The 15,607-nt window shown below is 34.7% G+C and overlaps 1 protein-coding gene and 1 non-coding gene across 5 annotated transcripts; both read left to right on the plus strand.

Moving 5' to 3' along the window:
- Positions 1-377: 377 nt before the first annotated feature.
- On the plus strand, positions 378-484 carry LOC141688628 (small nucleolar RNA R71). The gene has a single exon (XR_012562061.1). It is a non-coding gene; the product is annotated as a small nucleolar RNA R71 (small nucleolar RNA).
- A 9,814-nt stretch (positions 485-10,298) lies between these two features.
- LOC141682688 (uncharacterized) lies at positions 10,299-14,986 on the plus strand. Of its 4 annotated transcripts, none has more exons than XM_074487387.1 (10): positions 10,299-10,570; positions 10,780-10,868; positions 11,057-11,282; positions 11,431-11,484; positions 11,580-11,660; positions 12,498-12,743; positions 12,833-12,924; positions 13,542-14,306; positions 14,404-14,504; positions 14,715-14,986. In XM_074487387.1, exons 4-8 carry the CDS (start codon positions 11,455-11,457, stop codon positions 14,227-14,229), a joined length of 1,137 nt encoding a protein of 378 aa, XP_074343488.1. In that variant the 5' UTR covers positions 10,299-10,570; positions 10,780-10,868; positions 11,057-11,282; positions 11,431-11,454; the 3' UTR covers positions 14,230-14,306; positions 14,404-14,504; positions 14,715-14,986. The 4 variants fall into 4 exon arrangements, with proteins under 4 accessions (XP_074343488.1, XP_074343489.1, XP_074343491.1 ...); XM_074487388.1 differs by having other exon boundaries at positions 10,818-10,868; XM_074487390.1 differs by having other exon boundaries at positions 10,828-10,868.
- The last annotated feature ends 621 nt before the right edge of the window (positions 14,987-15,607 follow it).

The raw sequence follows: 15,607 nt of genomic DNA on the forward strand, positions 1-15,607 counted from the left end.
GCTGAAAGTTGCTCAGGAACTGAGCTGATTCACTAGAAACTACGCACTGATCAGTCTCATGGGCACCAGCATAAAGCTCACAGACACTAGCGATTTGATTAACCTCATGATTAGCCAAAATGTCCACCTTCATCGCCAAAGCCTTAAGTTGGGCAGCTATAGTAGTTGATGTATCCAACTCCATAATTCCTGCTACCTTTCCTTGAGTCAGTCTCTGGGAAGGATTCTGGTACTCATTAACAGCCATCAGTTCAATAAGTTCATAAGCTTCATCGTAACTTTTAGCCCACAAGGCTCCTCCTGATGCTGCATCAAGCATGGGTCTAGAAGTAGCACTCAATCCATTGTAGAAATAGTTAATAATCATCCAATCAGGCATGACATGGTGTGGGTACTTCCTTAGCATCTCCTTATATCGATCTCAAGCCTCACACGGAGATTCTCCAGTTTGATGAGCAAACTGAGTAAGAGCATTCCTGATTGCAGCAGTCTTCGCCATAAGGAAGAATTTAGTGAGAAACTTTTTAGCAAGTTCTTCCAAAGTGGTGATAGACCCTGCTGGTAGAGAATGTAACCAACATTTAGCTTGTCCCTTAGAAAGAATGGGAAGAGTCGCAGCTTGATAGCATCTTTAGTCACATCATTGAACTTGAACGTGTCACAGATCTCGATGAAATCCCTGATGTGCATGTTGGGGTCTTCAGTAGGAGAACCCCCAAACTGAACTGAGTTCTGTATCATCTGAATCGTGCTTGACTTGATCTGAAAAGTGTTAGCCCTGATGGCTGGCCTGATGATGCTTGACTGAATTTCATTAATCTTAGGTTGAGAATAGTCCATCAAAGCCTTAAGATTTTCTGCTTAATCACCCATCTCTACTAACACTGGTACCTCAACTTTCTCTTCTTCTTCTACCTTCTTTTTTTCTTCAAAAACTTCCTTTTAAACCACCACAACTTCTTCCTCGGCTTTATCCAGTGTTCTCTTACGAGTACGCGAACGCGTATGCATACACCCCGCTAGAGTACCTGAAATAAGACAAAGAAACAAATAAGTAACAATGTCTGAGTCAATGATCTTTAACAACCACTGATGGAAAATACTACAGTCCCCAGCGGCTCAAAAACTTTTTAGTCGCTAAACATGCGCTAATAATACATGCAAGTATACGCGTTCGCAAGTAATATAGAATCTTTTCTAGTTCGTTCCCACAGAGACTGGCTTGGTTAACTAATTAATTCATGCACTTAAACAATAATGTATGGTTATTATTCAATGCTAAGATGATAACAAATTGAGGTTGTTTATAACTAAGAATTAAACTAACAATTAAAATTGAGAGATTAAAGATGATGGAATTAATATATATGATAAACATGGGATTCTAACTTCATGAAATACTTCATTCAATAGCCTTTTTGTTCTTAACCTTGGCGTGCAATGGTGATGACACTAATCAGATAACACGAAACTGATAAATGCCAACTTTCATTGCACGAATACCATATTACCAGACATCCACAAAAGAGATAAAAGCTGAATAGACACCAATTATATTGAGACCCTATATGTCTATAGAATTTGACAACATAACAGTTTAAGCACAAGTTATCTATCTTGATTACATAGGGCAACTAATATGGTTAAAATTACCTACGAATCATGCATAACAATAACACATGAACCTATGCTAGCATGGAAAGTTCTAAATACTTAAATTCATTGTCGCTTCATTAAAGATTAACTCACTATCTCATAAGTTCGTGATGCTCATAAGATGAATACGCACAACCAATACTAGGCTGTCATACAATCACCACATACTAAGGCATCGAAACAAATTAACTAAAGAAATCCATAAATAAATCCGTTAGAACCCCACAATAACGATTAGCCCAAAATCGGACTCATCATCAACGTGGGTTCCGATGAAAGCACGGTATAACAAACGTAGTCTTTATAACGAATAAACAAAACCAAGTACGAAACAAGAGTAAGGTTCACAAGTAAGAAAACTAGCATCCAAGTTACAACTTAAAACAAAGATTCACAAGTAAAAACAAGATCTTCTTCATCCTCGTTGAATTCGTGCTAAAACGGTCTTCTTATAACTCTCATTGCGCTCTGGTATGTCTTTGTTTTAAGAAAAGAATCAGGATTCTCTGAATTCGCACCGGCGCGGGCGCCTGCTATCACAGCGCGGGCGCGCTGCCTTTCTGACATCCTGGCGCGGCCGCGTGCTTGACCAACGCGGGCGTGCCATAATTCTGGAAAAACTTCAGAATTTCTTCTTTTTCTGGCTGCTTCGAACCGGCTTTCCACGATCTTTTATTCCAACACCACCTTGACACCAAATTAGCACCAAAATAATGTTAATTCACCTGATTACCTAAATAATGCCTGAAATTTAAAAACACTAGAAAACACGTTAAAATACTTAACAACTTGAGTACAAACGCATCAATTCAAAGCTTATTACAGCATTATAAAGTGTCATAAATGCCAGTCAACAGTCACATCTGCAAAGATATTACCTCGCGAGAAAAGAATGAAGGCCATTATCGGCGAATACAAATAAACTAAACTGGACACAAGTTCGCACCTATACCCTGCTGATCATCTAAGATACAGTGCAGATCTATATCTCACTATATAGATCCAGTCGGCTACCCAGGCTCTACGGCCCATCTCAAGGATCCGGTTATGTCACGGTCCTTAGGATCAAGTGTAAACTTAATCCCAAATGTCACTATCTAGTCCATAGAGGAGCAACTAGAACAATCAGTATGCTTTGATATATCCCAACACCATAATATATCAATATGTATGTGTAACTATTAGAATATGAATAGAAAATTCAACGGAAAAGGAGAAATCAGGAATCGAAGTGAAATATGAATGAAAGAATAACAATTGTGTGTCGGTGTTTATGAATCTGAATCAAAAGAGTGCAAGTGTGATAAGAATCTGAAGAAATATCACTATTCTGAAATTAGAATAGGGGAAAGACTTGCTTTTCACGCGATTCACTCCAAGTACTCCACTATCGTCTATCACTGGCTCGACTCGCTTTGATGGCTTTGCTTCTATCAAAGAAATAGACTTATTTAGTCATCTTGTATCTTCAGCATGTCTCAAACTGACTCCACATAACTCCTATCATCTAATCATTCGCGTATTATTGACTCGTATACTAATTATTAACAAGCAAGACTCAATTAACCACATAATACACATAAGCAAATAAGCCACATAGTCATTTTAGGTTTAAATAAATTTTTAGAATCAAAATCGACTCGTTGTTCGCTTAAACAATCATTATCTGATTCATTTCCTATTTTAGAATCATTATCTGATTCATTTCCTATTTTCCTATATTTATATAAATATCAAAAGTCAACTAGTTTCTAAAAAAAATTAGGTTTTAACATTATTTTTAATGAAAACAACTCATTTTTCTGAGTCAAAGGGCTTTCGTTTTGATCGAATCGGATAAACGGTTCAATTAATATCAAATAATTACAGATAAATCAATTAATTATTTAATATAAATAATTATTACTAACTATCAAACCCTAAAAATATTTTTTAATAATTAATTGTGAAAAATCAGAATTAAAAATGATTTTTCTATAATTTTTTGGAATTAAAATAAATTTATTATGATTTATTGAAAATAATTTAATTAATTAACAAAATAAATATTCATTTTAAATAATTAATAAATAATAAATAAATAAATAAATATGATTTTCAGAAATTATTTATAATATAAATCAATTAATTAAATAATTTAATTAATCAATTTATAAAATAAATAAAACTGATTTTATAATTAATAAAAATAAAAATAAAAATAATTTTCCAGAAACACTTGTTAGAATCCAATCTCTGACAAAATTGAATCAAAACCGGGTAATCCAATTGGGTCAAACGGGTCAAAATCCGGGTCGTGAAGAACACGCCGGATTTTGCCCAGAAACCGGCCACCGGAGCAGATTTCGGCGAGCCATTTTATGGCCAAAAACGGAACCGTTTGGTTCGTTTTTAAGCTGGTATCAATTCTAAATTAGTCTGGCAATCTATTCTCGACCACAACATCACGGAATAACCCTCAGGTCACCTTCTCCGATCAAACCGACTTCATCTCCGGCGAAGCATCGATTTTCTTAATTTGTACATGAAACCTTGATTTTAATAGCTCAAATTAAAGCTTGTTCATCACATAATCAAAGCCCTAACACCCTATATACCTCAGCTTTCTCAAAATCAAAAAACGTATAAATCAAATTTGAGTATAAACCCTAGGAATCGAACTATCATTCACAGCTATCGTTTGTTAAATTAACTAACAGGATTCGATCAGAAATCATCAGGCAAAGCTATTCATAACATCAATTTCAACAAATATCCCCATAATCAAAAAGTACCAAATCGGGTCTAAACCCTAGAAATCAAAAACAACAAATCAAAACTTGAAATTGATGGCATAAACAGAAAGAACAGATCAAAACCTATGATTTGAGTAATCGAACTGCTTGATTTGGTATAGAAATCAGATCAAAATCATCGTTCGATTGTGCAACCCGAATTCAAAACCCGACCCGGTTCTTGAGAGAATTTGCAGATTTTTCAGAATTTTATAATTAATTAATAATAATTAAAATAAAATTAGGCTATTTATAGTAGGTAAAATAATACTCCTACTTAAAATTAAGGTCCTAATTATACATCTATTAAAATTAATTGGCCTCTAATCATATAATTTTTAAGTATTAAATTTTAATTTTTAAATATTTTATATACACAATATATATGCCAAAATTTCCCAAAAATTATGAATAATTCAAAAATACAAAGAAATGGTATAAATTAAAGTCCTATAATTTTATAAATATAAAAATGTGATTTTTGTGGGGTTTTGAACACCCAATGGGGTCCGGAAAAGTCATTTTTCGCGAAACGAGAAAATTTATAAAATATCTAGATGTTCAAAATAACACGATGGTACAAGCCGTTTGATGAAAAATAAAGCCCATTATTTTATTTGAAATATCAGCTATAAAATCATAGTTAAGGTCTTATGACTTTTGATACGAAAGCTATAAATTCAATATAAAATATCCGAAAAAAAACCTGAAAATACCTGGAAGATACAAAATACACATAGCTCGTAACAGTTAGGGTTTTATAGCTAATTACACATAAATGACATATTAATACATATAATTTATTATAAATATGATATAATACAAGCGTAATTTCCCAGACGTTACATTCTTCCCCCTTAATATGACTCTGTCCTTAGAATCTCGCTAAGAAAACAAATGGGGATACTTTTCTAACATTTCACTCCCAAGTTCCCAGGTTGACTCTTCAACCATAGGAGTTCTCCACAAGACTCGCACTAAAGATACAGATTTATGCCTCAACACTCTCTCTTGCCGATCTAGAATTCTTACCGGCTGTTCTATATAAGACAAATCAGGTTGGATTTCTATCGGCTCATATTCTATTACATGTCTCGAATATGGATTATATCGCTTAAGCATTGACACATGCAACACATTATGTATATATTGCATGTGAGGCGGTAAAGCTAACTCGTACGCAACTTTCCCGGCTTTCTTCAAGATTTGAAATGGACCAACATATCGTAGCTTCAATTTACCCTTGTTGCCAAATATGGGCAATCCTTTTCATGGCGATATCTTGAGTAGTACATGTTCTCCTTCTTGGTAGTCCATATCTTTCCGGTTTGATCCACATATTTGCGCTGTCGATTTTGTGCTGCTTCGAGTCGCTTTCGAATAAGCTCTATCTTCTCTTTGGTTTTGTAGAATCAATTATGGACCCAAAATTTTGCGTTCTCCAACTTCATCCCAATACACAGGTGATCTGCATTTTCTTCCATATAATGCTTCGTAAGGTGGCATTCCAATGCTTGCGTGATAGTTGTTGTTGTAAAAAAATTCGACTAACGGTAAATGCTCATCCCAACTGCCTTCGAAATCAATCGCACAAACTCGTAACATGTCTTCAATCATTTGGATAGTTCTTTCACTTTGTCCGTCTGTTTGCGGATGATAAGCGGTACTCATATTTAGTTTGGTTCCAAGGCATTCTTGAAATTATCTCCAAAATCTTAAATTAAAACGTGGATCTCGATCAGATACAATAGATATTGGAACTCCATATCGCATCACAATTTCCTTGATATATAGGTGTACTAATTTATCGAGTGAAAATATTTCGTTGATCGGTAGAAAGTTTGATGACTTTGTTAGTCTGTCAATGATTACCCATATTGCGTCATGGTTCGCTCCAGTCCTTGGAAGTCCTACCACAAAATTTATTGCTAAATGTTCCCATTTCCATTCTGGAATATCCAATGGTTGCAATAATTCACTTGGACGTTGATGTTCCGTTTTGACTCGCTGGCATGTGTAACATTTACTTACCCACTCCGCTATCTCTCTCTTAATATTTGGCCACCAAAAGTTTTCTTTCAAATCGCGGTACATTTTCGTACTTCCTGGATGTATGGAATATTTTGAACTGTGGGCATCTCTTAATATCTCTTCTTTCAATTCTAACACATTGGGGATCCAGATTCTTGATGAGAAGCATAAAATTCCTTCATTATCCTTCTGAGTTGTGATTTCTTCTCCCGTTAAGTTGTCATCATCTTGATTCATCACTTCTTCTTGACATCTTCGTATCTTTTCCAATAATTCTGGTTGGAAAGTCATTGCATGAATAGCTTCATTGGATTTATTTGGAATACGAATTTCAATTTCCAATTTCTCAAATTCTCTGGCTAATTCTTCAAATGAAGTCAACAAATTCAATCTTTTTTTCCGGCTCAGCGCATCTGCCACGACGTTCACTTTTCCTGGATGATAGTTGATTGTAACATCATAGTCTTTGCTCAATTTTAACCATCATCGTTGCCTCATGTTAAGTTCCTTCGGCGTGAAGATATACTTTAAACTTTTATGATCCATATAGATTTCGCATTTCTCACTCTAAAGATAGTGTCTCCAAAGTTTCAGTGCGAATACGATCGCTGCTAATTCCAGATTATGCGTAGGATATTTCTGCTCATGAGGTTTCAATTGTCTCGAAGCATATGCAATTACATTACCATGTTGCATCAATACACATCCTAACCCGCGATATGAAGCGTCGATATAAATGACGAAATCTCCATGCTCATCCAGTAACACCAGTACCGGTGCAGTTACTAATCGATTCTTCAGTTCTTGAAAACTTACCTCACACTTATCGTCCCATATGAACTTTTCACTTTTTCGGGTCAACTTGGTCAATGGCGTTGCTATTTTCACAAAATCTTTGACGAATCTTCTGTAATAACCTGCCAATTCCAAGTAACTTCGAACTTCTGTTGGTGTCTTTGGTCTTTCCCAATTTAGTACGGCCTCAATCTTTGCTGGATCAACTTTAGTTCTCTCCATTCTAATGATATGCCCTAGAATTTGTACTTCTTTCAACCAAAATTCGTATTTCGAGAATTTCGCGTAAAGCTGTTCTTTTCTTAAAATTTCCAAAGCAATCCTTAGATGCTCAACATGCTCTTCTTCAGTCTTCGAGTAAATCAAGATGCCATCAATAAATACAATCACAGACTTATCCTAGTACCTCTTGAATACCCTATTCACCAAATCCATGAATGTTGCTGGCGCGTTAGTTAAACCGAATGCCATTATGAGAAATTTATAATATCTGTATCTGGTACGAAAAGAAGTCTTGAAAATATCTTCAGCTTTGATCTTCAATTGATGGTATCCCGATCTTAAGTCTATCTTGGAAAACCATGCGGCTCTTTTCAGTTGATCAAACAAATCATCGATTCATGGCAAAGGATATTTATTTTTGATAGTCAGCTTATTTAGTTCACGATAATCGATGCATAGTCGCATGCTACCGTCCTTATTCTACACAAACAATATTGGTGCACCCCATGGGGATAGACTAGGTCTTATGATTCCCCTGTCTAGAAAATCTTGCAATTGCGTTGACAATTCTTTTATCTCAACCGGTGTCATCCGATATGGAGCTTTCAAAACTGGTTCTGTACCCGGCGCTAAATCGATCATAAACTCGATTTCTCGGTCCGGCGGTAACCCTGGAAGTTCATCCAGAAAGACGTCAGGGAATTCACATACAACTGAAACGTCTTCTAGCTTGGAACTTTCCTTTTCTGTATCCAATATATATGCTAGATAAACTTCATATCCATGTCGTAGTGAAAGGATATCTTCGATATATTATTCATTTTGGTATTTGTATGATTAAACATAAAATTTAAGTACACTTAGATCCTCTCCATTAAGACATGATTTTAATTGATCCAGATCAAAGTCAAATAGTCAAACCAGCTAAATTATTTTCAAGACTATTTATAAAAGAGATATTCCATTATTCTAAAAACATTAGAAATTATATTTTATGGAATATATCTCTAAGGAAAGTTGATCAAATAATAAATATCAAGTTATGATATTTTTTAGATCACAGTTGCAACATCAATAAGGCAACAAGCTCGAATAAGGAATATATCAGAAATATTCTTTAGAGATCTCGTGCTAAATCAAAAATGTTTTACTCTTCGCCCCTAAATATATTTTACATCCTTCAAAAGAGTTTTTATTCAAAGTTTATTAATATTCATGATTGAAGTATTAATATCCATTTTTACACCCATCTGTGTGTTCGTAAAGTAATTTTCTCCCGTTTCGTAAAATCAGTATTTCTCGGAGAAAATTATTCAAAAATACTCAAAAATATTTCCCACCACTCAAAAAAATTTTATATATTAGGAAATATATTTTAAGTATCTATACAAGTCAAAACTTTGGTCAAAATATCCATCTCTTTCATTCAAAGACCAATAGTATTTTTATTCGGAAGAAAAGGCTAATAGAACCGCTTTAAATCTAAATGAATACTTCCACATACTAGAATCGCTTGAAATTTGGTATGGATCACTTAAATGGTATTTTATATACATGGTAAAAATTTTGTGGCGTTTCGAGAATTTTTGTCCGGGCACGAATTTCGAGGTAGTTGGTCCCACAGTTGACCACGTTTGACCTAACTACCATTGACCATTATTGACCAAACTTTGCAGGACATCATTTTATAATATTTAGGTAATTATCATATTTTTTATGATATTTATTTAAGAGTTTTTGAGGTGGTCATAATTAATGGTGCTTAATCCTTAATTTAAATAATTAAAGAATGATTAAAAGAAAAGGAAAATATATATTTAATATATATATATCAGCTAAGATTTGAATGGATACTAGCTTGTGCTTCCTTCCCAGTTGTAAAGAAACACAACCTGCTTTCCATGTCATCAATCCATGTGATACACTCCATCTACCATCCATTCCTTCTCAAATCTTAACCATTCATTTCACCCAACTTCCTCTATAAATAAACCCCCACCCCAACCCATTTTAACTAAGCTATAGAGCCAAATACTTGCTGGGAATTTTTCAAGAAGTGCCTCTCTTCATTTCTTTCAAATTCTATACACACACTTCTTCTCAAAAACCTTCTCTCTCTTAAATATATACACATATACTTAATGTTTTTGATATCCAAGCTTAGCTTCACCCAACCAAGCTTGTTCCCACCAAGTGCCAAAATCCGGCCGAACCTCCGGCGAATTTTTCCGGCGAACTTTTCCGACCGTTTTCCAAGAGTGGTGAGTTTTTAGCTTCTTCTTTGACTTTCTTTATTTTGAGCTTTATACTTAATTTCTCTACTTCATCTCAAGCTCTAATACAAGATCTCATATAAAGAAGGTTCTCTAAGAAAAGAGAACGAAGATTCAAACTTGGAATTCGAATAAGTACTTGATCTTCAAACCGAAGCTCTAAACGAAGAAGATCTATAATATCACTACTAGAAATAGTACATACGACATCGGTGCTTAGACATTGGTACGTAATGTACCCGATGTTAAAAGAATTTTTAACATCAGTTTTCAATTAATCGATGTTAAATGAGAATATTGACATCAGTTTCTTATACTAACCGTTGTCTATGTTCACAAATAAAAAACTATCAAATCCATATTTTTAACTTTGACATCGGTCATTTTTACAACCCGTTGTCTATGGCCAATTTTTAAAAATTTAAAATTAACTTGTCAATTTTCCCCGGTTTCGGTACACAAATTCCCCCCCTTTTACCAAAAAAATTGTTTCCCCCTTTTACTTATTTTATTTCCCCATTTACAGATCTATTTCCCATTCCCTCTTTTTACTCACAACCCCACTCTCTCTCTCTCAAACATCGAGATGACAAATCTCTCTCTCTCTATCTCTCCCCCTCTCCCCCTCCCTCTCTCTCAAACACTCTGACTCTCTCCCTCGCCTCTCTGCTCTTTTCCTTTCTCACCTAACTCTCTCCCTCGCCTCTCTGCTCTTTCTCTCCTTTCTCACCACTCCCTCCCAAAAACCATAATTTATAACTAGTACAAAATCGACAATGAAATTGGACCTAATCAAGCACCAAATCGAGTTTCAAATTGGTAAGATTAGACTTAAATAGTAGCTTTCGAGCTTGAAAGGAGCCCTATATCATTGGATTAAGTTTCAGTTTCAAAATTGGTTTGGTAAATTTTAATATTATTATATATATATAGTTGGTTAAGTTGGATGTTTCTTCCCCTCTTTTACCGTCTTTCTCTCTTGTTCCGTTTTTCTATGTTTCACTTTTTCTCTTGGTTCTATTTTGTAGATTTCCCTATTCGCATTATTAATGTTAAGTTTGGCTAGGTTGTTATAGGGAGCTCTATTCAACAAGTTAGCAAGGATAAATCTATGTTGGTAAGGTGTTCAAACTTTTTATGTGTGAATCTAAGAAATGTGTATATTTATAGAGGTATAGATGCATGATTTATTCACTTGATATTCATAGGGTTTGATATGTAGTGCGGTTAAGATGTTCCGACATATTTTTCAGAATTTTAGTCGATGATCAATTATAGCATTTTCTTTTCTCTCTACTTTTACAGATTTCTTGAAGAAAAGAAAAAAGAAGCCATTTATCCAAATTATTGTTTGAAAAGATGACTGCAATTAGTAGAATGCTGCAATTAGTAGAGTGCTGCTTTTAGAGAATGATATTCTTCATGGCGAGGTGCAGCAATTGCTAAGAGAGGAGCAGTATATTGATAATGCTTATTCAAATTGAAAAAGTCCAAAGTCGGTTGAGGAAAAACAAGTTAAAAAGTATAAAATGTAGGTAATATATCAAAGTGTGTACATATATATTGTATTGTTGTAAAGAAAATGGGGTTAGTTCGGGTAGTTTATTCAAGGGGGTTAAATTCACCTATGAGTGTAGGTGGCGAAGGGATATTGAATTTGGTTGATAATTTTTTTACAGGCAATGACTGAAAAGATTTAGCGCATGGAACTTGATTTTGAATCAAGAGACAAGGTAATTGATGTTTTTTTTGACATTCTTAAAGCTTTCTACCAGTAAATTTGCAGTGATTGAGTTTTGCTTAACAATTTTTCTTTTATTATTAACAGCAATTTATGGAGCTCCAGGGACTTCACAATTCTCAGCTGCAACTTACTTCTGAATTAAGTGATAAGCTAGAGAAAACTGAGGTGTATTAACTTGTGTCTAGCCTGTTCACCAAGATCGGTCTGTATGCAACATTAAGATATTAAAACTACTTACGTTTGAGGAAAGACGTCCAATCTTATGTTTGTTTTTTTGAGTATGTTGTGTGTGTTATGATTGAATTTTAGTGCTTCTATAGGGGGTTTCAGTTAAGCACACGTGCATACAGACACGTAAATTTAAGGCTCTATATATGCGCATGATGACTGGTTATTGTTGATAGATCAAAAAAGTTCACTTCCATAAAATATCATTTAATTAAAGATGGTACCATAATTATTGTTAATTTAACCTCAATAATAAATATTAGGAGAACAGGTCATAAGTATCTGGATTGTTACTGCTTGGTTTGACCTTAAATTCTTATGAGTTTTTGCTTTTATTCTGTTTATTGTCAAATAATGATAATATGACTCCTTAAGGATTTTGCATTTTGTCCATTGAACAGGGAGGAAAAGGCTTGCATTCAACACTCAATTCACATTCTAAAAAGTTTTTTAGAATTCTGCTTCAAACTTTGAATATGGCAGATGGCGTCGACTTTGAATATGTCAAACTGAAAATTATGGTAGAAATACAACTAAAAATTAGGTAGTTATCAAATTATGTGAAGATGAAAGTTAATAAGATTTAGTCTTCAAGGTGTTGTGCAACCAAGGGTCGAAGGTATACAGAATTAAGCTTGTAATAGCAGTACTATTTTGATGAGGAAAATTATAAAATCTTAATGCACTTGCATCACACGTCGTGCTATGTACGTGAAGTTTTGTTGAGGGACTCCTACCTGGTATAAATCTTTCTTGTCGTTTTTGTATAGACAGGTTTCACCTGTTCGTTCTGTGAGATACGATAGCTCTGATGATAATTCAAGCTCCATAAGACAAAGAAGAGCTAGTCTCCCTGCTAAAAGACCAGTTAAAACATTTAACAAATCCAAGGTCCCTGTTTCCGCTAGAGTTGATGAAAACTCACATCCAACAACATTTCCCTCTCTTGATGAGTTAAAAGGAGCAGAAACTAAAATTTCATGGGACTCTCTTCCTTCAAGCCTGTTGAAGATTGGAAAAGTATAAATATTATAGTATTTGTTCAACTGAACTTCCTTCTACATCACATTATGAATAAGAGTGACTAAAAACTATTAGTTGCACTGCAGGAAGTGGTACGGAAAAGAGATGTTGCTCTGCGAGGTGCAGCTGAGGTTGTGCAGGAGGCTTGTGCTGCTGAGCGATTGATAAGATGCCTAAGGTGCGCAAACATATGAACATTGGAACTTTTTCACAAATGTCAGTATGTTTTATTCCTATAACACTTGAATTTTAGGTCACTTGCCAGTAAGCAGTTTTATTAGCTTTGTACATGTATTCAGGAATGTGGTTACTCCAGCGTGAAAATGTAGGTAGTTCAATATTGTGGAATTTAATCAATTAGCAACTAGTTCCATGTGATTACTGAGGACTTGTGACTCGCATATAACATTCAGTAACTTGTTCTACGACTGCTTTATATATGTATTCAGGATGTGGTTACTGCAGAGTGAAAAATGTAGGCAGTTCAATATTGTGATATTTAATCAATTAGCAACTAGTTCTCTGTCCTTACTGAGGACTCGCATATAACATTCAGTAACTTGTTCTACAACTGTTATTATCTATGATGGACAGTAAACCTTTAGCTATCTACCTCATCTATTCAATTCAACATACCTCGTGCAATAAGTTCTTAAGAATGTTTGATGAGTCCTTTAATAAATTTGATGAGTCCTGCAACAAGTCTCTGGTGACTCCGGAGGGATTTATATTTGTTCGCATATATGTACTGAAGTTTCATTTCGAGTCACTTATTAGTTTTATCTATTTCTTTAGTACCTTCTCAGAGTTCCAGTCAAATGAAGTGGATGATCTGAAGCCAGCCATTGACAAATTTCTAAAACTTCAAGATGATTTAGCACACACGAGACTAATTATGCAGTCCCTAACAGACATAAGTTTGCTGAGAACATCAGATACTAACAACACAAGTACAGTCAAGGAAGTGTTAGATTTAGCGATTGAAAGAAAGAAGAACACAAAATTATGGGTGAAGTCGGCTGTGGCATCTGATCTTCTCCCGCTGTCCAACTCTACTAAATCTACAGCTGCTACAGAAACAAATAAATCATGTATATCATGTTGTGCAACTAAGCCAAAAGCCCCCCATATTTACCCAAAGGAAAAGAAGAACGATGAAATGTCACTAATGTTAGCGGTAAATAAGGAGGATCAGATGGATTGGGCGAGAGGAAGTAGTCACAATGCCATTAATGATCTAGCTACTTCTCTGCAGGATGAATGTCAGAGATGGTTTTTGGGTTGCGCGGAGAAATACTTGGACGAGGTAGAAGCTAAGGCCTCTTCAACTCGATCTGATAGGAGAGTTGTCGCAATAATGTTCAATTCACATTCTAAAAAGTTTGTTGGAATTCTGCTTCAAACTTTGAATATGGCAGATGACGTCGACTTTGAATATGTCAAACTTTGCCAACAGGGACAACTTACTTTGGCTAGAAAGTAAGCCTGTTGATGCAATGAGCAGAGCATCGGGTTTGGATAACCATGGCGTTGTAGGTCTCCAGCGCCAAATTTTGAAAGGCAAGAACTTTTAACTTATTCAGAATGAATGTATTTCTGGTATTGCTGAAATAACTTTTTGCCATCCTAAATTGATTGTTGCATGCTGTTCAAACAGAACAAGATGAGGGGCTAGAGAAATTGGAGGAGACTATAATAAGTACCAAGCATATTGCACTGACAATAAATGAAGAACTCAACTTGCACACAAGATTAATTGTATGTCTTTGGTTCTAGGATATAATTCTTTACTTTTTATAAAGCAATGATACTAAAGCTAATATGTATTTTGCTATTATGCTTTACATGATAACTTGAACGAACATGTCAATGTCACAAACTCCCGTTTGAAGGTCATTATCGTTAACTGACAATTTTCAGAAGCTTATGTCTCTAACATTTATTGACTTTCTATTTGCCTTTTTTCAGAGGATGTTACTCCAATCCCCACTGATAGCACTCGCAGAAACGATGGTCGAAGAGGAAGGAGGCTATGAGTTTCTAGTACAGCAGCACAAAGCAAGTTGCTTTTGCTTTTAGTACTTAAAAATTAGTATAGTATGAGTTGGCTAATGGAATGCTAGTATTTCATTTGAAATGTATGTATAGTATGGTATGAGTAATATTTTAGTATTAGACTTGTAATTTGGATGAGTACCTTTATATTTCTGTTTGGATGTTTTTATTGGGATGTTGCATTATTTTGGTTCCCTATGGTTGTAGGATGGCATGCAATTTACAGAACATTAACATCACAATGGTACATGTAAATCGATGTAAAAAATGTACAAAAGACATCATAAAAAATAATATTAAATGAAAAAGAACTAAAAAACCAATGTGAAATAGTCATTTGACATCAGTTCTGGAAAAAAATTCAATGTATTTTAAGTCAAATAACATCGGTTAGAGAAATTGGCTGATGTTAAACAAAAAGATTTAACATCGGTTTCGTGAATAACACCCATGTCTTATCCATCATTTCACATCAGGGGGCTAATTTAACTGATGTCTGATCAAATATTTAACATCGGGCAACTAATCTAACCGATGTCTGATCAAGCATTTCACATCGGTTTGTTCGAAAGAATTTTAATAAATGGCTTTTAGAGCTTGTAGGTTTCATGTTTTAATGGATAAATACCTCATAATATACTCATATTCACCTACAAATACTGTAATATAAGCTAAAATTTGTTGCAAATACATCACATTTAATCTTAAAACCGATGTATAGCACTGTAACAGACATCGGCTGTTAACCGATGTTAAAGGCTGGTGACATTTAACATCACACGCGAAGACATCGGTTCAGATTTTTT

This window comes from Apium graveolens, chromosome 9 (genome assembly GCF_009905375.1).
Source record: "Apium graveolens cultivar Ventura chromosome 9, ASM990537v1, whole genome shotgun sequence".
NCBI lineage: Eukaryota > Viridiplantae > Streptophyta > Magnoliopsida > Apiales > Apiaceae > Apium > Apium graveolens.

Excerpts from the sequence above, each read along its gene's own strand:
- LOC141682688 (XM_074487389.1), top strand. The coding sequence starts at position 11,455 with ATGGAACTTGATTTTGAATCAAGAGACAAG. Across the intron at positions 11,661-12,497 it reads ATAAGCTAGAGAAAACTGAG|GTTTCACCTGTTCGTTCTGT; the intron begins GTGTATTAACTT and ends TTGTATAGACAG. Across the intron at positions 12,744-12,832 it reads GCCTGTTGAAGATTGGAAAA|GAAGTGGTACGGAAAAGAGA; the intron begins GTATAAATATTA and ends GTTGCACTGCAG.